General features: G+C 43.0%; 1 protein-coding gene across 1 annotated transcript in view; it reads right to left on the bottom strand.

The window, feature by feature from the left end:
- The window catches only part of GYRA (DNA GYRASE A), a 118,588-nt gene that overhangs the window by 47,495 nt on the left and 49,025 nt on the right, over window positions 1–22,068 (bottom strand). The window contains exons 13-14 of the mRNA XM_087393464.1: window positions 20,525–20,613; window positions 2,025–2,073 (exon numbers count right to left, since the gene is read on the bottom strand). Coding sequence (XP_087249590.1) covers window positions 2,025–2,073; window positions 20,525–20,613 — 138 coding nt within the window. The remainder of the gene's footprint in view (window positions 1–2,024; window positions 2,074–20,524; window positions 20,614–22,068) is intronic.

Below are 22,068 nucleotides of genomic sequence, written 5' to 3'. Positions count from 1 at the left end.
CTAAGTTTAAAACACAAGCCTTCCCCACATCCATTCACATACATAACCTGTCCTATTGACATGGATACATGATTTCTTTGTTATTCACTTGAAACTTCATTTGTGGTCTCCCACACACCAAGCCAGATTCCCTGCTGGAGAAGGAACTACTAGATCCATCTCTGCTCCCTTCCTGCTGTCTGCTTTGTATCTCCCTTCATTTTCCCCTCTCCTTTTTGCTTGTTTTGCGCCTTCAGCAAGACCAGCATGATCTGGCTACATTGACCAAGCAACATATCAGTCAAGTCAAGATTCAGCAAGCTCCCATAGAGTCACGAGCTAAACCTCAGTGCTATATGAAGATTGTTGATGTCTTACAACCAACTGGTTCTTTGTCCTTTTTCCTATGCACTTGAATTCATAGGCCACTACAGACACCCCTTGTGCAGGTTTCTCCTTGGGTTATTTGTTGGATAGGGACATGCCTCAATTATTTAAGCCTCTAGGTGAGCATAGCCCACCTGATCATCATGTTCAGCACTCTCTTTTGCATAGTACAGCCTTACGCCTGCCCTTTGGGCTTTAAAAGGTAAAGCGTTGGTCTTTCAAGGCTCAAGTACTGTCTGGTTTGTATAACGTTTTTTGTATAGTGAATAGCACCTTCAGCTGTAACCTGTCAGCTAGAACGGCCTCAACAGGTTAAACATTGCTGCTTGATCCTACATTTTAATTTAAATTAATTATACAGAATTGCAAGGAGAATGCCACATGACGATTGAGCAAATGTGGCAAGATATATCCATGATGCCTAAGGTGGCTGCAATTTCAGGGTCTACAGATGGTAAAGAAATAACACAAGCTGTACAAAAAGGCCTTGAGAGTGGAAATGAGAAAGAAAAGCTATTTTGTGAGTTGTGCAAAATCACGTGTCAGAGTAGAAAGATTCTAGAGGCACATCTTGCTGGGAAAAGGCATGCAGCTTGTCTGAAGTCCTGTCTGTATCGCCACCAACCATATCTTGATGCCTATCGAATGTTTAGATCTCTAGAAAGACATATAAAAAAAGAGGAGAACATGAACCCACTAAACAACTGAAACTACTGCTACAAACCACACTAATTACTATAAGGTAAGAGCATATTTCACACACTTTTCCTTTAACAACAATGAGGAAAATGGACTCCAATCCTTATGTAGTCTTGCCACAAGCTCAATACCATCAAGTGGAAGAGCCTTTTACTCTCTGGCTGGTGGTCACAAGATGAGAGCATTGTGGGCAGTAACATTGTCGATGAAGAAGATGAGGGAGGGAGGGAGCACTCATATTGTAGATCAACTCTGATACACTACAAAGAGTGTTTATAATATAATACAAACCAGGCTTCACCATTATACATGATTGAATGTGACATGAATATGTGTTCGCCTAATGCACTATACTAAGCTGTATCAGTGTTTTATGCACAATATTAAGATCTGTAATATCATTTGAGATTGGCCTTCAATTAAAAATATGAAATTACAAAATCACTTGACATTATCATCATTTTGCCTTCAGTTGACCGTCTCAACCTCCCCTTTCTGCTTCCCTCAGCAACCAGGTGGGTGAAGCGTAACTCATAGCTTCCCGCGACTGTAGGCCAAGTAAAGCTAATGCTTCCCCGGGCTCCTCCTTCCTATGAACTTTGCAGCAAATAATTTCCCCTCAGACACTTGTATTTCTGTAGCTCTGAAGCCTCTAATAAAGGCCCATCCAAGTCTTTTTGAGTCAAGCCAACCGCAATGGAGATCCGTTGTTGTTTTCCGTCACTATATCAGACAAGAAAACATCGCTGATATTTCTTCTATAGTGCAAATTACTAATGGCCTGTTGCTCGGCATGAACATACCTCTAAGCCTTAGAAGTCTTGAATTCAATTTTCTTAATTTTCTTTCTTGCTGTAGATTTACGGTAAGCAGAATAGCATCAACAAAGGCCTCAATATAAAGACTTTCCAACATACTTGAGTGTGCCAACTTACGTGGAAGGGGCAAGATTTCCTCACCTGCAGTAATTCTTTGAGACCATGCAATTCCGGTTTCCCATTCAGAATCCTGTAATATTGAAGGAAAAATATAAAACCACCATGCAAAGACAGGGATAAGTGTACTCCACATATACTAGTCAGATTATACAAGCGATGTGCTTTTCTTAGCAAACAGTTTCTAAAAAAGATGTAACCCTTGTTTATTGGTGTGTGGAAAATGATTTCAGGTACAACACATGTAATTTCGATGTTGCCAAAATAAACAGCCCTGCCAGTCCATTCCCCTCTTTCTTTCGGATGGCAACAAGAAAAAAAGCAAGAAGGCACGTGAAGTGTTGTTCAAAATGCCAAGACATACATTGTCAAAAGTATCACAAATCAGCTACACCTCTATTAACGCTTTCAGATTTGCTAAAACCCTGTGGACCAACTCTGAGCTGAGGATACATAGAGAGCATTCTGTATTTACTGCAAAGAAGTAAACGGAAGGTACAGCCCTTGCTTTTGTAAAGTCAAGCCTTTAACTACAAACTTGAAGAAACAAAAGAACAAGATAAAACTAATCTTTCCAAAGTGAGGACATGGTTGCCAAACTAGCTTAGACTGAGAGCTCCTCCCCACCTGCCCCCATCAGCTGCTTTCAATCCCATTTCCATGCAAACACCCCCCTCCCCTCCCCAACCGCACACCCCTCAAAAAGAAAAACAACACAAAACAAAAAGGAGAAGTGGCACTCCGTCCCCATCGGCAACCTTTTGGTGCCCAACCCAGCCTCACCAGCCAAAGCGCTGGCTTGGCAAAAACTCCTCAGCCCTCAGGCCGCCCTCAGGGCCCTTTCCATTTTCCCACCCGTCCTAGGGAGGGCTGTTTGCACCCCTCAAAAGCCATACTGTGCCTCTCTTTTGCTCAAGACCCCCTTGGGTTCTTTCCTCTCACACCAACCTTAAGGGCTGCCACTATCTGCCCATTGGCAGCTTGAATTGCCTTTAAATAGCACAAGGAAGGTTTGGGAGGTCACTAGCAGCCTTAGGCCCTTGACTCCACCCCTCTTCCTTCCTTCTATTGGAGATATCATAGCCAAAGAATGTGTTGATGTGATGTGTTTGTGTGTAGTACTAGGAGATCTAGTACTAGTTCATGTGTGATCATGTGTGAGTGCCACGTGTCACTATGGGACTTATCCCATATACACTGGGTGCAAGTGTGTGTGTGTGTGTGTGTGTAGCCAAGTGTGATTCCCACTGACAATAAGCCGGTCATGCATCTCCAAAGAAAAAGTCTTTGTTTCAAAGGCATTTAACACCATCCACATGTTTACGATGTCAGGCTCCTTCAGAGACTGCCCCTCATTTGCTTTGGCACTGCCTGTGTTCTAGGAACCTCCTCGGGAGAATTTAAGATCATCCGGCTCCGTTTCCCAAGTCACAGATTTGGGAAACATTTTTGGTTATTTGGCAAATTTATGAGGTCTTTGTCTCAATACTCACTATTTCTCTCATGGGTGAGATATTGGGCTCTTTGGACAATCTGGAGTGAGCATAATTTGGCATACTTGGGTCGGCAGATTCACAAGTCATATGAATCTTTCCTAGCCTCATTGCGGCAATCGTTATATGATGCCAGCCATGAGGGTGATATACATGCTTCTTGCATAGAGCTTTTCTTTTAATGTTTTTGATCTTTGGGATACTCTCCATTTTGGAGACTTCCCATCTTGTAAATTTATAAGAATATAAATATACTGCACTGGATTTTACTAAAAAAAAAGTGTGTGTGTGTGTAGCCTATAAAGGCTTGTACTTCACTTGTCATGATACTTGATGAATGAACGAAAGCCTTCATGGATTCTACATTTTTGTACTACTTCTTCACTCCCTAGCCTATCTCTCTCTCTCACTCACATCATGTTTCTAACATGGTATGCCATAGCTGCCCTGCCACATCATAATCTCCGCCCTAACCCTAACCCTAAATTTGTGTTTTGAAGCACAAGACCAGCCCATTCCTTTGCTGGTCCTTCATCTCAACTTGCTGTCCACCTTCATCAAGGTCTTTGCCATGATGACTTCATTGTCTTCTAGTTCTTTGCTCGTGCAGAAGTTCAAGGGGGAAGGTTTTCCCGCATGGCAAACCAAGATGCAGCTGCTCCGTAGCAGAATGCCAAGGCCATTGCCCTCATTGGTCTTTGCTTGGCCGGCTCTCTCATCCATCACGTGGACTTCCAGTCAACAACTAAGGACATTTGGGATTGTCTTGAGGCATTGTTTGATAATAAAATCACCAACTCTAAAGTATTTTCAAGCTCCAGTTCATGATTTGGAAATGGAAGAGAGTGATGAGTTGAGTGATCATTTAGCAAGGTTTCAATCTCTTGTTCAACAACTTTCAAGTTTGAAAAGTCCACCTAATGATCAAGATAAGATGGCTGTCCTTATGAAGAGTATGCATGGAATCTCCTGCTTTGAGCAAACTCTTGATGTCCTTCGCCTTGCCACTACCACGTTTGATGATATGGTGGCACTACTCATTGAGAAGGACCGTCGTAATAAGGAAGCCCCTCTTGCCTCTCTTGGTGATCAAGCATTTGCTTCCACCAGCAAGGAAGACCAACAAGAATATCATTTGCACGTTCTGCAAGAGGAAAGGACATATTGAAGCTTCTTGCTTCAAGAAGAAGAACCAGGAACAAGAGAAGCACCATGCCAATTTCCTTGTTGAAGAACAGGCTGAACCTGAAGAGCCCCCAAAGGAGATACAAAAACCATAGCTGAGGTTCACGGCCTCTCATTTGAGGAGCATTATGACTAGGGTTCTTGGGCTTTCTAGACCCTCTATGCTATGTGTGTTTATGTTGAGTCAATAAAGATTCTCAGCCTTGAGTTGTCCCTCTAAACTGAATGTATTTGGAGTCAATAAGAGGTAACTCTGCCTTGGGTTGTCCCCCAAAAATGAATGTACTGTCTTTTACTTTGGTTTGATGGTATTGACCACCTAGTTTAGAGTAATGGGGGGTGACGAGTGATGGTTCGCCCTTGCCGGTCGCAAGCTGACTGAGAAGTTACTATCACACGGGAGGTGTTGGATAGTTGGACTGGATAGTTGGACTTGCTCTTTACAGTCTTGCGGTGGAGGGGGGATCGGTCTACTCTTTGCGTGTTGGGTCTTACACTATTTGCTCTAAAGGGGGGTGTTGAAGATATCATAGCCAAAGAGTGTGTTGATGTGATGTGTTGGTGTGTAGCACTAGAGAAATGTGTGAGTGCCACGTGTCACTATGGGACTTATCCCATATGCACTTGGTGCAAGTGTGTGAGTGTAAGGCTTGTACTTCACTAGTCATGATACTTGATGAATGAATGAAAGCCTTCATGGACTCTACATTTGTGTACGACGACTTCACTCCCTAGCCTCTCTCTCTCTCTCTCACTCACACAATGTTTCTAGCACCTTCCTCCCTTGTGGGCTTTCCTTTTTCCACCTCCCTTCTTTCCCTTCATTGTTCCCTCTTCATAAGGCACTCCTTCCAATCCTCTTCATTCAATTTCCACCTCCTTTATTTCCAACACCTTTTCTTTGATACCTAGCCTTGTTTCTCCAAAACGATACATATTCCAACCTTGATGCCAAAGGTGTACTCCTAAAACATGCCACTCATACAACTATGCAACACTCCCTCCCCTCACACAATTAAGAGAGTTAGAAAGCCACCTGAAGGGTCAATCCCTGAAAATAGCTAATACAATGAAAACTGCAAAGCACTTTGGCACCCCTTGGTATATTCTGAGATGAAGCAATTGAAGCGATTGTTGGAAATTAGAGGATAGAATCACTCGCTCCTCTCACTCTTGATCGCAGCTCAAACAACACTCAAAGAGATAGAGAGATAGAGACAAAACTCATATGACCACAATGTAAATATCCTAAGTCAAATTACAGTTGACCATTTATTTGATCATAATTAAAGAGTTTTCCATCTAGAATAATTATGGTCAAAAGAGTTCTTCTATTGGTTAAAGAATTGACTACGGTCAAAGATACTTGAATTCGGTCAAGTAAGCCTGACTTCAGTCAGGAAGACTTGGTTTATACCAAGAAGGTTAACTCCGGTTAACCAAGTGTGCCAACTTCGGTTGGAGAGTTGTGCCAACTTCGGTGAGAGAGACTTGATTATAATTAAGGCGCCTCGATCGTTGGTCAAAGCCCCTTAATCGTGATCAAGAGGGTTGACCTCGATCAACCAGAGAAATGTTTTATGTTATGTGTGCACATGTGTTCAGTGGGGACGCCCACCGTGACTAGGATTAGTCCACAATCTATTATTTGCATGCAAAAGCGCTAACAATTAATGGGTGCCATGGTGGTGCGCTTTAATTAATTGTTGCAGGTACTAAGAAAGGTTGATTTTCCAAGCACTAAGGAGCTTAACAAGCGACCAGAAGATGTTCATGTGACCAAGGAACATCGAAGACCCTAGAGATTTCCCTTTGTGGCATGTACTAAATTTTAGTTGGATATTTTGACACTTGGCATGTTGCCAAAATATTGAGCCATGAGCTCTTTGTAAAAAGAAATCACGTTTGGAATTCGTGAGAACAGTTTTCCACGCTGAACTCTTGTACTCAAATTCTCTTCGTGAATAAAAACCTTCGGGGGGGTCTAGTCCGACGATTGTCCTGGGCCCTAGTGTGTTTGTAGAGAGGGAGAGAGAGAGAGAGAGCAAGAGAGAGTGTTTGCAGCAAATTTGTCTCTTGAGATCAGCAGGAAGGTTGCAAAGAGCGGGACGTTTAGCATTGGTATCAGATCCTGGTCTCAAAGCTCCTCAAACTGTGATGATCCAGATTACAAAGATTCCATTCTCGCACATGCTTTGGAAATCTGTTGGTGGGACGTGGTCTACTCTCGCTCGTGAGAAAGCGTTGCTGCTGATATGAGTTTTTAAAGAGGCGGTGGAGGTCAAGAAAGTCTTGTCCATGGTGGAAAATTTTTTCATCGTCAAACGTGAACGTGGCTTTCTAACGCACACTTTGCCATTGAATCGCCAACAGTAAGGGTATCAGTTCAAAGAATCAGCTAGATCCCATGACCATGACGCAAGACATGTGGCGCCGATTCTTTTTCACGGTGATTGCCTGCGCTGATTCGAAATGCCCGACGATGTTCTCTCCACTGATTACGCATAAGGCTGCATAAGCCTTGAGTCAAAACAGAGGCAAGAACCCAAGTAGCAGCACCTTCGGTACCAAAGGGGACGTGCAGTTCGACGGACGAACTTAAAGCAAAAATGAATTGTGACTAATGGATACTTACGGGGTCACGCGACGTGACGATCCTTCACGCAATCCCCAAGCTTAGCATTGTGAAATTGCCGGGTTTACGGGCGTAGGCCAAGCTACTCTTCATTGCCAGTCTGAGATGTTGATGAAGCCCCCGCGATGTCGCACGAAAGATTCTCAATTCAAGGTTTTGGACCATAGGGTGACATGGCGGTGACACGTGGCACATAGGCAAGCAAGCATGTTGACGTGGCATATGCACGTGACACGTGGCAGATAGCTAGAGCTTGCTGACATGGCACACAAGTAACCTAGCGGCGCTAACCTAGCAGCTAACCCTAGTACAGTTAATCTTGGATAGTTGACCCGTGGTTAGTGAAACCCTGGTCAAGTTAACTACAGCTAGTATACTCTGGTTAGTTCAACAAGTATCCAGTCAGTTCAACCTTGGTCCAGTTAATCTGGCCTAACCATACCAATCTGGTTGGTGTAACTAGATTGTGACCAGTCCAATTAATCCACTTGCAAACTAACCAAACTAGAACTAGCTAGTCTGGTTAGTGTAACCAATCGGTTACAAATCCAGTTATTGTCAACAACAAAAAAAAGACAGTTTTTCCTGTCAGTTTTTACTTGTCAAAAGGTACACTGTCAGTACTTTATCTGTCAGAAAAGCAGCAGAAAAAGCAAAAAAACCAGAGATTTGCACAAGTAAAGACATGTATGCCTTTGTGCTTAGAAAAGGAAATCAGATGCATTCTCAGTGCTTTTTTGCAGTAACCAGAAAAGGAGCAATACAGTTGTTGATGCTTTGACAACCTTGTGGGTATATGCTTTGAGTTGATAGCCCATTACTGGCACAAGTTGTAAATGCAAGACACCTCTTGTTGAGGTAGTTTCTCTTTGAAAAGCAAAGGCTGTGTGCATCAGTTGCATACACAGTGCCAAAATGGTGGTTGATCGGATTAAAGGTTATTTGCATGAGGTGCCCTAGGAGTCTTGCTCTGTACATGATGAAGTTGCTTCTTGATTCCTTCCTCCCTCATCTTAAGGCTGCGGTTGCACGCCCCATGATCTTGGTGCCTTGATGCAAGCCCTCTCTGTTTATGGTTTGGCAGCTGGTCTCATGTTAATTTTCAGAAGTCTAAGCTGCTCCCTTTGCATTCCAAAGACTGGCATAGTCTATTATGGCCCGGGGATATCATTCCACCCACTCAGTTTGTTTGTCATCTTGGTTACCCTTTGGGGTGGGAACTCACTCGCCGACAACAAACTGATTGGATTTTGGCTAAGCTTCGAAAAAAGCTTGAGTATTGGAAACTGGCAACCTGGCCTTTGCACGTTCATCTTCGAATAGTGCAATCCATTCTTGTGGCATATATTCAATTTTACTTGCCATTGATCATGTTCACTAAGGCAGATCTTACATCTTTCATGTTTGTCTTTATGAAAATCTTCTCGCAATCCAAACATGGCAGAACAAGTCTCGGGCTGCTTTCGATGCATCACATTTGTTCTCCCAAGATGCATGGTGGATTGAACAACACGGATATTCATGTGCATATTCTTGCCCACAGGGAGAAAATGTTGCTGCAATTTCTGCAAGGTGATCAACCTTGGGCTCTTATGATTAGGACTCTGGCCACTCATATCAGTATTTCTGTGTTTAGTCATTGGCAACTCAATCAATGGGATTTCTTTTTTGGCTGCACTGATGGCATTTTGCCTCGCTGCCCTTTTGTCTCCTGCTTGCTTCTTGACTGGAAGCATGTTCTTTCTCATCTGGAATGGACGGCAATCTTTCTTGGGAATTCTTTGAGAGATGAAAGCATTCATTGGTCGAAAGTCTTTCAACCTCCTTTGGCTTTATAGGAACCTCGACGTTCCTACTTTGTCTCGTTTAAAGGCATCACCTCGGTTGCTGATGTTATAGATGATGCTGAAACTGTGCTCCCCTTTTCTCTAGCAGCCACTACATATGGATTGAGCTCTCATTATCGTCCTTTGTGGCGACAAATTACTTTTATGCTTTCGCCTTTTGTTCCGATTCCTCCTTTGGAACTCCAAGACCGGCTGGAAGATTGGACTTTGACTTCTCCAGGGTCCTCTTCTCGTCCTTTGAGGCTATCTCAGATTACTGTACCTGCATTGTATAAAATCCTTTTGCCTCAACCTTGGGTTTCAGAGAGAGGTGATTCTGTTTGGCGAATGCATTGCCCAGCCAAGTGGTGGAGGAAAAGATTACAGCAACTTTGGGCCTATAAAGTACCGCTTCGGCAACAGGTTTTCTTTTGGCGAGTTCTTTTGGGAGTGTTTCCATCTGGACAACTATTAGCTCATCGACACATTGCTCCTGCACTTTGCCACAGATGTTCTGCTTCTTCGGAGACTCTGCCTTACTTGTTTTGGCATTGTCCGTGCTCTCGTGAGTTTTTTTATCTGCTTCGACAGCACTTGCGAGCGAGATTTCCATCTTTTTCATTTGGGAAGTTCTTCTGGCTATTTGGGTTTCATCCATCCAGACCGAAGTTTCATCTTTCTTCGTTTGGGGCCGCTATTGGGCACTGTGGACTTTATGGACATATAGGAATTGTAAAGTCTTTGGTGATCCTACTTTCTCTCTGTTTGGCTTTTTTAGGCGTTCTCTGCAGCAATCTTTCTTTGATTGCTTGCAGACCCGCTGCATAGATCATGAGGTCTTTTTGGCATATACTGAAATTTTCAGTTGATGTAATTGTAGCACCTTGTTTTGAGGTTGCTACTCATATAATATAATCAATCAAAGATTTCACCCAAAAAAAAAAGTGTGAGAGAGCTTGCACATCTCAGACAAGAAGAAAGATGGCTCAATCACCTATCCAGTGGGATTCACAAAATAGGGATGCACATCCAAGACAGCATTATGCATCAAACTCAGCCAGAGTTTGAGAAAATGGTACGCATTCGTATGCAGGAGATGGAAAAACTCAGAAGGGATTCAAGAGCTCAGCATCTGTTTCAGGCAAAAATTATGCCTAGTGCAGCTTATGATGTGCCAATGCCAAAGGCACACTCTCGTGTACAGCCCGAGAGACAGGGATCTCATAGGGAACGGTCTCATAGCAAGAAGAGATCGAGGCATCATCACTGATCTCCAAGCCCTTCACCGTCTACTTCAAGCTCAACTTCTGTATCTTCTTCTTCATGGGAAGAAGCAGCCCAGAAACGGGCCACTGGACAAGCACGCTTTCGCAAGGAACACATGACAGCAGATCACCTCATTACCTTGAGAGTCCTCATGGATGAGAGTAGACTAAGAGGACATACTCTATTCTGTTGCTTTGTCGATTTCAAGAAAGCATTTTGACACAGTCTCGAGAGCAGAATTATGGAAAAGAATGCAAGAAATAGGAGTCCCTTGGCCTTAGGAGTAGGCATTTCTCGGATCTATGAGAAAGTACTATGCCGACTCAAGCAATCACAGGGCATGTCAAATATTTTTGAGAGCAATATGGGAGTGAAACAAAGCTGCCCTTTATCACCCAACCTGTTTGGCATATGCATTGATCAACTGGAAGAACTCATCAATGAGTTTGTAGCGGAAGAAGGGTTGCAAGGACCGCAACTGGGATTATGGACAGTGCTACTGTTACTATACGCAGATGATGTGGTTCTCTTTGCATACGACCCGGACTCTATGCACAAACTACTAAAGGTGCTCAAGACTTTTTGCAGTGAAAGTGGGCTGCAAGTGAATGTAGGAAAAACAAAGATGATGGCAGTATGTATTAATCAGCCTGAGCATCCTCCTGAGATCACTTTTGATGGACATATTATTGAATATGTCAGTGCCTTCAAGTATTTGGCGCTTGACATCCCGACAGATCACAGATGGTGGCAATGCATATACAGAAGGATGGATACTGTTTGGGGGAAATACTACCAGTTTGAGAATGACTGTAGGAACACTGACACCAAAAATTGGAAAATTTGAAATGTAATGTTTGATGCATATGTAGTGCAGACAATGTTATATGGAGTGGAAGTATGGGGAGGCAGTATTTCAGCATCTACATGGAATGAGATTGAAAAAATGCAGAAAGCATTTCTACACAGGCACCTTGGTGTCAAACCCACTACCCCATACTCAGTGCTTCTATTGGAAATAGGTAGGAGGCCGATCGAATTTCATGCATTGATCAGAGTTATGCAATATTTGCTAGAGGTGCAGCAAATGCCACCAAATAGACTACCTTATAGAGCATGGACTGCCAGCACAAAGCTTCAAAAGAATCACAAAAGTAAGATCATTTGGACAAGGTGGGCAACAGACATAAGAAAATGGTTCAGCCGATGGAAAGTAGATGCATACTTGACCATGCCGCTTGAAAAGGTCACCAGGTCACCATGCAAGAATTTCAAATGTCCCTACTGAGCACTTTGCAGACCCACTGGTTGACAAATGAAAAGAGGACAAAGCTGGAGTATTATCAAGACAACATAAACCCTTCATGTTGGTCTACATACATGTCCATGGAGGCCTCTGCTCAGCCCTACTTTAGCACACCTATTTCCCTTCTCTATCGCAGAAATATAGCCAAGTTTCGCACCAGATCTCATACGCTTGCTATAGAGAAGGGAGCTTGGATACATCAGCCCAGACACGCCACTCTCTGCAACTTGCAGTCAGTTGAGACGGAGGCACATGTAGCTTTACAGTGCCCTCGATATGCACATATTAGGGAGGACTACCAGTAGATACTGGAGGACTCCGCTCAGTTGACATCAGTTCTCTCTACTACCTCTCCGACAACATTAGGATCTTTTGTCACCCGTCTTTTTACATGTCGTCAAGAACTCATAGATTCCTGACCCCTCTTTTTGAGGAGACTTTCTTTACATTGTATTGAGATGGTCCCATGGGTCATTTTTGGCCCCCTGTGGACATTCATAAATTCTACTTCTAGTTCTACTTCATTAGATAAACCATCTAGAAAAAGAAGGAAACACAAGAAGTCTAGGAAAAGCAAATCTTCCAGGACCAAGGAATTCAAAGATGGAGGTAAATCTGTAAGGTTTATTACCTATAATGGACAATATGGTCATACAGAGAAGGCACAGCAATTCATTAGGCAGTTTGATGCTGCATTTGGTAGAGAAAACTTTTTAGAATCCTCCACCTTGAGAATGGTCAGCTTGCACTTGACAGGGACAGCTAGTGCATGGTGGAGTGCACAGACCACAGATGGGTCAGCCCCAAAGAGGTGGAAGAGCTTCAAGAAAGCCTTCTACCAGCAGTTCATGCCTAAACAGTTCAGAGATCATGTCCTTCAAGGTTGGGACAGTTTACATATGGATGCAAGGGATACAGTGGAGGTGTACAACCAAAAGTTTTGGGATGCTTATTTGTAGGTTGCACCTTTCAAAAAGATCTCCAAAGAACCCAACTGAGAATATACATGGCAGGTCTCAATTCAAAAATTCAAGCAGTGGTGAATACTCTGAGGGAGAGCATTCAAGACATTGTGCAATCAGCTTCAGTAGCCAGTCTCGTGCAGATGCAAGATCTAGCCACAGTGCCATCCTTGCAAGCAAGAGGTGTTGAAAGAAAGAAACCTGATTTTTCAAAATCAAAAAAGAAAGAGTATGCCAAGGATAAGAAGAAAGGGTTTCAGCCCGAGGGGTACTCAGTTTTCAAAGACATATAAAGGCAAATCCCAATTCACTTATGAATAGATAGCTGAATTCCGCAGAAATGGGAAATGCTCTAGATGTGGGAAAGAGGGACATATGGCTGCCCAGTGCCTTGAAAAGCCTTCGGGTTCTAAGGAGCAGAAAAAGCCACAAGTACCATCGAGACCAATGGTGGGAGCAGTCCCAGATGTTTTGGGTAGTACTTCAGACCCAAAGGAAAAAGAGCTTTTGCTATCATGGGGAAAGGTAACAGATCAGCAAGCATTAATCCTATTTGATCCAGGGTCTACACACAGTTTCATATCCGAAGACTTAGCCCTGAGATTAGGGATTAAAATTGAAGAGCTAGGCAAAGCTCTTGATGTTAATCAAATGTTCCATGGGAATCCATTGCAAGGCACTCCTTTGATCGGAAAGCTTCGTGTCCATGTACAGAGTTATATAGATCAAGAGGAATTTTTAATTTCTCCTCTCAAGCAGCATGATGTTGTACTTGTTACACCGTGGTTCCATCGAAAGGAAGTAAAGATAGAATGCCCTGAGAGGGTGCTGAATTTTATCCATAGAGGGAAAAACCAGCATTTAGTTGCCAAGAATAAAGGGGAAACTATTCCCATTGTATCTGATGTTATATGTGGTAATCAATAAAGTCTGCAATTTCCGCGTACATGGTTTTGTAAAAGAAAAAGCAAATGATATGCATGCTGAAATAAATGATGCAGAAAATGATATATTTCAGATGCTTTGCCATGGGAGTTACCCCCAAAGAGACCAGAAGATCATCAGATAGAGTTAATGCCAGGTAGCGAGACACCAAATAGACCACCTTATAGAGTCAGTGCAACTCAGAGAGAGGAGATTATGGCTCAGATGCAGGATTTGCTGTCCAAAGAGTTGATTCAGCCCAGCTCGTCTCCTTTTTTCTCACCGATACTTTTAGTACAAAAGAAAGATGGTTTTTTCCGAATGTGTATTAATTACCATGCATTAAATAAGATGACCATCAAAAATAGATTTCAGATACCACGCATAGAAGAAGTGCTTGACCAGCTCAGAGGAGCAACGTTCTCAACAGGATAGACTTGAAGAGTGGTTATCATCAAGTTAGAATACAACCACAAGATGTGCATAAGACAGCTTTTCGCACTACATTTGGATTGTATGAATACTTAGTGATGCCTTTTGGATTAACAAATGCTCCAGCCACATTCAATAGAATGATGGATCACATCTTCCGAAAGTACAAGCACTTCATGGATACTTTCTTTGATGATATTCTAGTCTTCTCAAAGACAGAAGAAGAACATAGAGAACATCTTGCTTTGGTGTTTCAAGAACTTCGAAATCATTAGCTTTTTGCCAACAACAAGAAAAGTGAATTCTTTTTTAAAGAGATCCATTATCTGAGCATCCAAGAATGGGATACAAATGGATCCTGCAAAGATCCGAGCCATCCAAGAATGGCCAGAGCTGAAAACTATGCATGAAGTCCATAGTGTTTGGGACTCTGCTCCTATTACAGGAGATTCATCATGCATTTTGCTGATATTGCAGCTCCACTACATGATCTTACCAAGAAAAATGCAGTCTTCACATGGGGAATGTCACAAAAGAAAGCATTCAATACACTCAAGGAGAAGTTGACTACAAAGCCTATTCTTGTAGTCCCGGATCTTTATCAACCATTTGATGTTGATTGCGATGCCTGTGGAGAGAGTATTGGGGCTGCATTGCATCAGAATGGACATGTAGTAGCATACGAAAGAAGAAGATTGCATGATGCTGAGAGATACCTGGGAATCTATGAAAAAGAATTGTTGGTTGTAGTTCATGCTGTGAATACATGGAAGCATTATCTTTTGGGTGCACATTTTACTGTTAAAACAGATCACCAAAGTCTGAAATATTTTCTGACTCAGACAAAACTCTCCAAGAAGCATATGAAATGGGTAAATATGCTCTGTTCCATACTCCAGGAGTTTGGAACAGAGTGGCAAAATCCTTGTCCCGAAGACCCCAAGTCAACAATGTGACTATTGCTTATCATCAGGACCTGGAAGGTATGAGGGAGCAATATGCTAATGATGCAGATTTTGGTGAGATTTTACAGCAAATGCAAGAGGGGCAGTCCATCAGTCACTATTCCATGAAAGATGGGTATCTAATGACAGATGACTACCTATGCATCACCCAGGAGATGAGAAAAAAGATTTTGGAAGCACCTCCTATGCTGGACATAGAGGAATTACAGCAACAACTCAAGCACTAGAGAGGTATTTCTTTTGGCCATGCGGAAGGGTGTTACTGAATGCCTTACGTGTCAGAAAGTGAAGTATGATAGACGGAAGGCACCTAGCCTACTTATGCCTCTTCCCGTGCCTCAGGCACCATGGGAAAGTATTGCAATAGACTTCATTTTTTATTTGCCAAGATCAAAGTCAAGGAATGGGATTTGGACTATCATCAGAGGATCCACCAGAAGTGGATGAGCTGGAGGAGGTCCTTCAGCCAGAGCAAATTGTGTGTCATACTGTACGCAAAGGCCCTCAGGGCAAGGAATTTTACAGGTACCTTGTAAAATTCAAGAATTATATAGCATTGGATGCCAAGTGGATGGATGAAGACATGTTATCCGATCATCCACAGCTTTTGGATGTTTACAAAGAAGTTTTTCACTTGAAGTCAACTGAATAGAAGCTGAGGGGATGTCACCACAATGTAAATATCCTAAGTCAAAGTATAGTTGACCATTTATTTGATCATAATTAAAGAGTTTTCCATCTAGGTTAATTATGGCCAAAAGAGTTCTTCTATTGGTCAAAGAATTGACTACGGTCAAAGATACTTGACTTCGGTCAAGTAAGCCTAACTTTGGTCAGGAAACTTGGTTTATACCAAGAAGGTTAACTGCGGTTAACCAAGATGTGCCAACTTCGGTTGGAGAGTTGTGCCAACTTCGGTTGGAGAGACTTGATTATAATTAAGGTGCCTCGACCGTTGGTCAAAGCCCCTTAATCATGATCAAGAGGATTGACCTTGGTCAACCAGAGAAATGTTTTATGTTATGTGCGCACATGTGTTCAATGGGGACGCCCACCTGTTGTGAGTATATGTTAGATCTATGTGTGCTTATTAAGAATCTGTATTATGGATATCTATCCTATTGCAAGAATTGATCATGTATTGTACCGTGTTGTTATGTACCTGGTTGCTGATCCTCAGATTAGCGCACTTAATCCAGCAAAGTTAGGGGCCGTACGATTAAGGAGAGCAAGCTAACATGGGGCTAGAGGACTTAGAACGATAACATGGGACCATTTTGCTATATTTAGCCAAAGCGCTTTCTAGGAAGTGGGATGCTCTTCTATACAAGAGTGGCCACTGCTTTTGGGTTGGCATTTAGTGTATTCACACCACTAATAGGTATAGTCTGGATCATCAGCCTAGACTCTTGTCTCTGCCTAGCCAAGGCTATTGGGTTGCCATTCAATGCGTTAACACCACTGACAGGTCTAGTCTAGATCATCAGCCTGAACTCCTGTCTCTACCACGCCGATCATGAGATAATACGCTGAAGATTCCTAGTGGACAGTTATGGGCATAGCCTCTTGGGAGGTGATCTCTAGCCCTTGTGCTCAATGATCTTTATTTTTTTTTTACTAATCTTGTTTTGAAATTTCTTTTTTAAGATCCTAATGGGGGTATTTCAATAGGTATCAGAGCAGCCCTCTATGCAGTTGAAGTTATGACGTGTGCATACTCAAATGGTGTCAGCTATGTAGCGAAGTGTTCTTGCATGTTGTTGCAGTGCTGCAAGTGTTGGAGTCTGAGCAAATTGTTCAAGTATGGTGCTGAGAGCAGTTTGCAATGGCTTTTGTGAAAGACACCTTGAGGGGGTGTTGAAACCTGCAAGGGGGGATTTGTACGTTTTGTTGTGAATTGAATCAGAGCTAATTTCTGATTTGAGTTGCTGAGATTTGAGAGTGTGTTGTCAACATTTTGTTGCCGTAATCAATCGTGGGATTAGGAGGGCACTGAAAAGGATCTGGAACAGTTTGTAGTTCCTCTAATGACCATTAGCAAGCTTTCAAGTAGGGATCTGCTGTGAAACGAAATGTTTGTTAATGTTAACCCATGCTGGGTCATGTGTGATCCAGTGGGTGATGGTTGGACAGCTAGAAACAACAACAAACTGCTGTGTAATCTGCTGTAGTCTTCATTTAGGCCATGGCCGGGCCTAGATGCAAGGAAAGGGCAGACATAGCACAAAAATTGTTTCAGAAATTGCATGCAAAAATACGGTAGCACAAACAAAGAGCTTACCAGTGAATCCACAAGGGTTTTGGGTGGATTTCAGATCGAAAATGACTGGTGCAGTATGGCACAGCAGTAGGTAATCGCTTTTGGGAACATAGGGAAACCAGTGGAGAAGTTCAATCGCATTCGCCTAGAAGGCCCATGGTAATTCACAGTTAAGAAATATGGTGGCTGTAGGCTGAAAAGCGTGGTCAAAAAAGCTTGGAGATTTTTTTTTTTCTCTCAAGAAAGAGACTTCTGTTAAGTAAGAGAAAAAACCCGCGAGAGCAAACTCAAAGCGGAATACATCCTGAAACCATGAGGATGAATAAAAGCTTGGAGATTTTGGAGAAAAGCCAACACAAAATCAGGCTTTTGGGAAACGACGCTGGGAGCTTTTGACCCAAAATCAAGGCTGATTTTGAGAGCCAGCATTCCACTAAAGCGTAGGGCCTAGACCTGTATAAAACCAGCAAATCACTAGTGCACAACCACAAGCGCCTAGATTGCAACGAAGTGCTGCCCCTCTCCATCCTCAAGCATCAATTCCTAACCAATTTAGCAGACCCTGAAGACCAGTGAGTGGAATTCACAGCTGTTTTATTGCTGGAAAGACCCTGTTACAGTGCAATTTGCAGCAGCCATCTCCCTCTAACCCATAGCAACAGTTTTAGACTGTTTGGCTTCTATGATGCCTTTCTCTTCCTCTCTTTCCTCAGAAGCTGCCTTTGCACAGCAAATTAACAGCTCTCTCTCTCTCTCTCTCTCTCTCTCTCTCTCTCTCTCTCTCTCTCTTTCCATCATCTGCTTGCTAAATTTACTCTCTCTTTCTGGCCCTCATCTCTCTCCGGTTCGCTGGAAAAACTCATCCACGTGAGGAGACTACAAGCACTGTACCTCCCCTTGAAGAGCCTCACAGAGAAGAAGACGATGAGATGGATTTTGGAGCAAAGAACCTAATAATCAACAAGCATTACTGAAGGCTGAACTGTCAACACAGTTCGACAAGCAGTTGAAGGACTTGAAGGGCATGTTGACAGACCAAAATCATAATTAGCACCTTCTTTCACCCCGAAATCTTCATCAATGAGAAGAAGAAACACGCTCCCGAGAGCATCGGCGCTTGATTGAACCGGTGGCAGGTGCACTTTTCTTCTTTTCGATCCTTGAAAATCCACATGGCACAAGGGATGTTTAAGGCGGAAAGCATTGGCTTGGTGGAGGGAGTTGAAAGAAAAAGCCGGTGACTTAGGCTGATTTTTAAAAAACATTTATAGAGTTTCTTCAACCCAAGGATGAGGTTGATCACCTCACGAAGTTCACAACCTGAATGTGGATAGAAATTTAGGGACTTACATAATAATAATAATTATTATTATTATTATTATTATTAAATATATAAAACTATCCTTAAAACCGAAACTCTGTTTCCACCGTTTCTTACAATGTCCGAAACTCCGAAACATCGTTTCCCGCCCGTTTCCGTTTCCCCGTTTCCGAAACTCCTGGGAACTATGGTGCCCACACGCACTTGTGCACTCTTGTTAAAATCTAAGATAATACCATGCCAAGGGGTGATTCTTCACAAAAACTAAGGCACCCACTGGCCTCCTAAGGCAAAGTAGACTCCAGCCACAAGTCCTTGGCCAAAGCGGTTGCAAAGCGAGTGAAAAAGGCCGAGTAAACCCTTTGGTATGTAAAGGAAAACCGTTGCAGAGAAAAGAGGCAAAGTGTCCGAACTTGAAGGGTAAGGCAAGGAGTCAAGACGGCAACTTTGACCTAATGTTATCTCTTCCATTCGTACCACAGTTTTGCATCAAAGTTCCACATTCTCCCTGGCATGAGGCTCCATACACTTCATATGACTATAGGAAATTCATGCCCAGCTCTTGCTTCTGTCTGATTCAATAGTTCTAGCAGATTCAGTGCTTCTTCTGTGCAGTTCAGTCAAATAATTTTTCTGATGCAGTCAGCATTTATTGGCATTTGTCAAACACAAATTGGGTTTTTGGGCCTATTGACATCACATTGCAGTGGAGATTGGAGTGGTACACTGACATTTGGCATTTGCCCTCTTTTTTGACAAAGTTGCCCTATACAAATTTGGAGAATTCAACATATTTGCAATCTATTGCTTTCAAGGTGCCTGGTAAGGCCTTGTCCTCTACTTTTTCAGATTTGGCTTGCCAAAAAACTTGGGGCTTTTTCTCCCATTGCCTCAGACACAACTGAAGAACGGAACTCAGAAAACATAGTGCCCGTCGGTAATATGAAAAACTGAATACAAGAAACTCAAGCCGTCGTGTCTCAAGGACCGTGGCTGAGGCGAATCAGAAAGATGATACCATGTAGAGAAACGGTAGAAAAGATAGTTGCAGAGGGAGCGAAACGCAGTCCTCCGTGTAGCTCGATGATGACGAAGATGATGAAGGGCTGGAGCTGCCCTGGAAATGGCTGGAAACATCATGCTTTTGAGGAAGGAACCTTCAGGCTATCTGGAATAGCAACATGATGAAGAAAAGGAGCTCATCTCGCTGTAGATTTGGAGGTGTATGCGCAGCAGAGGATGAGGAGATGTGGAAGCTTGTCGGCAGCAGTTTGGAGGTAGGAGAGGATGGCAGCAGATGAAGAGGAGAAGTGGAAGCTCGTCGGCAACCACTCAGGAGCAGATCTGGAGCAGCAGTTGGAGGTCCAGGGCTAGATCTGGAGGAGAGGAATAGAGGGGCAGAGGATGGAGCAGGCATAATAGCCAGATCTGGAGCAGGAGGGGCTGCAGCAAAGGATGGAGGAGGTGAGGAGCAGCTGCAGGTCCTGTCGCATGAGAGTGAGGGGGGTAGGGACTGTTTTATAGGCCTGACCCAGGAGGTTGGCCAGCTGGTCGGCCAGTTCCAGGTTGGCCAGACCAGCTGGTCGACCTGGCGTGCATTTAGGGTAGCCTACTCTATTCTTTGGGCAGCGCATACATGATAGCAGTGCTTCAGCACTTTTATGTGATGCTACTCCATTAATGACCTGTGAAAATCATTTTACACACTTGTGCATGATTCCTCCATGTCTTGTGAGAGCTTCACTACATTTGAACAGTGCAAATTCTCCTCTATGTTGCATCTATATCCCCTCCAACAAAAATATGCTCATGAACCCCTACCCTTGCGACATTGGGTCCTTTCAGCATTGGTAAAGTAAAACAGAAAGAAACAAAGTTCTGTCAAGCTAGCCCAAATAACCTTGATATACGAGTCCAATTATTACTTTTTGAAACAAACGAGCACTCACCCAATCATGTTGCAACTGAAAGAAGTCTGTAGAGATGTGTGCTTGTACAAGTTGTTGAGAACGACAGCTGCATTTGCACCTCTCTTGACCTGCAAATTGGTATTCACATCTTCACATTGCAGGAACAAATAAACACTACAGATATTATGCATAAACAATCAAAATTAGAGAACACATAGAAGCAATCAACTTAATTCAGGATGTCTTCCTTCCAAGTGATACATTGTAATTAATTGAAACTAGAAATCATAGGTGATGCACAGAAATTAGCTACTTCTCCAAGTAAAATCAAGTGGTTAGTTCGCAAGTCAGAAATTGCTTAAGACGAGACTTTGGGTTTAACACCTCAAAGAGGACCTATCAGCCTTATCGCAAGGCCCAATCGGAAGTAGAGCTACTTGAGAGTGGTCCTAGTTAGGTAGAATCCCACCTAACATTGAGAAATGGGAAGTGAGCCTACCTACTCTTAGCCATCGGCATACATACACATATGGCTGTATGTAGACCAATCTTCAGTCACAAGACATCTACTATCAGCCATTAGGCATGCGTAAAGAGATTTGGGAGTAGCTTCTACCTAGCTTAGGTCACATATCCCGCATGCTTTTGCATCCACTCAATCTGCTCATTCTTGTTCTGTTGGGTGGTTCCAATAAGTACCATGCATCTCCCCTCTACTTCCAAAATAAAAGAGAGAATATTTTTGACTTCAGTCAAAGAGTTTTGACTTCAGCCAAGAATGTTCAAAAAGAGAAAAGTTGTTATAATTATGTGCATGTTAAAGACACCCTAGAGGACTTGGATTAGTCCAGAGAATTAGAATGCATGTATTAGTTAACCTTTAATGGGTTAAAGAGTATTGGATATTGTTTTATTTGGACCTTAGAGAGTGAAAAAGGCCCTTGTTTTAAGGGAAAGCACAAAAAGCAGGCCCCCCAACAGAAAAGCAGATATGGAGCGTGCCCAACTTGCAAGAAGCCTGAAAGAGGGCCCACACGGCTAAAAGCAAGGAGATCACCTATCTGAAGAAGAGGCCTATTTCAGTTAAAAGCAGGCCCCATCTTTTTTAAATCCTACCAGTCAAATCGATGTTTTACATGGCTAGTTTAAGTTTCCAACATTAAGCATGAGAGTGGGCTCTAATTCGAGATGCTAGAACTGCTGAGGTATTATTGAAGAGCATTGAAATGAATTTATCGCTTTAGAGTTGCACTACTTCTCCTTGCACCTAATTGTGCCTACCATGTTGATACCCCAATCTCCCCCTAATGCCTAACTCCGCCTTCTCCCCTCACCTCTCTCTCAGCCCCTCCCACTCCTTCAGGCCCTCCACTCACCTCTCTCTCAGCCCTTCCCCTCCTCTCAGCCTCCACCCCTCAGCATCTTTCGTTGTTCTCCCTTCTTAAACCTCCCCCACCTCTCTCCCTCTGAATCCCTTCCCTCCTTTCGACCTCCCTACCTCAGTGTATTCCCTCCCTCTCCCTTCTCAACCTCCCCCTCCTTCATTCAATCTTCTCCAAGCGAAAGACGAATTTTTCAATTGT

Source organism: Dipteris shenzhenensis, chromosome 22 (assembly GCF_047967505.1).
Source record: "Dipteris shenzhenensis isolate YYH24624 ecotype China chromosome 22, Dip_SZ_1.0, whole genome shotgun sequence".
Classification (NCBI taxonomy): Eukaryota; Viridiplantae; Streptophyta; class Polypodiopsida; order Gleicheniales; family Dipteridaceae; genus Dipteris; species Dipteris shenzhenensis.
The sequence above is the reverse complement of the archived record's forward strand: the minus strand, read 5'-3'. Positions and strand labels throughout refer to the sequence as shown.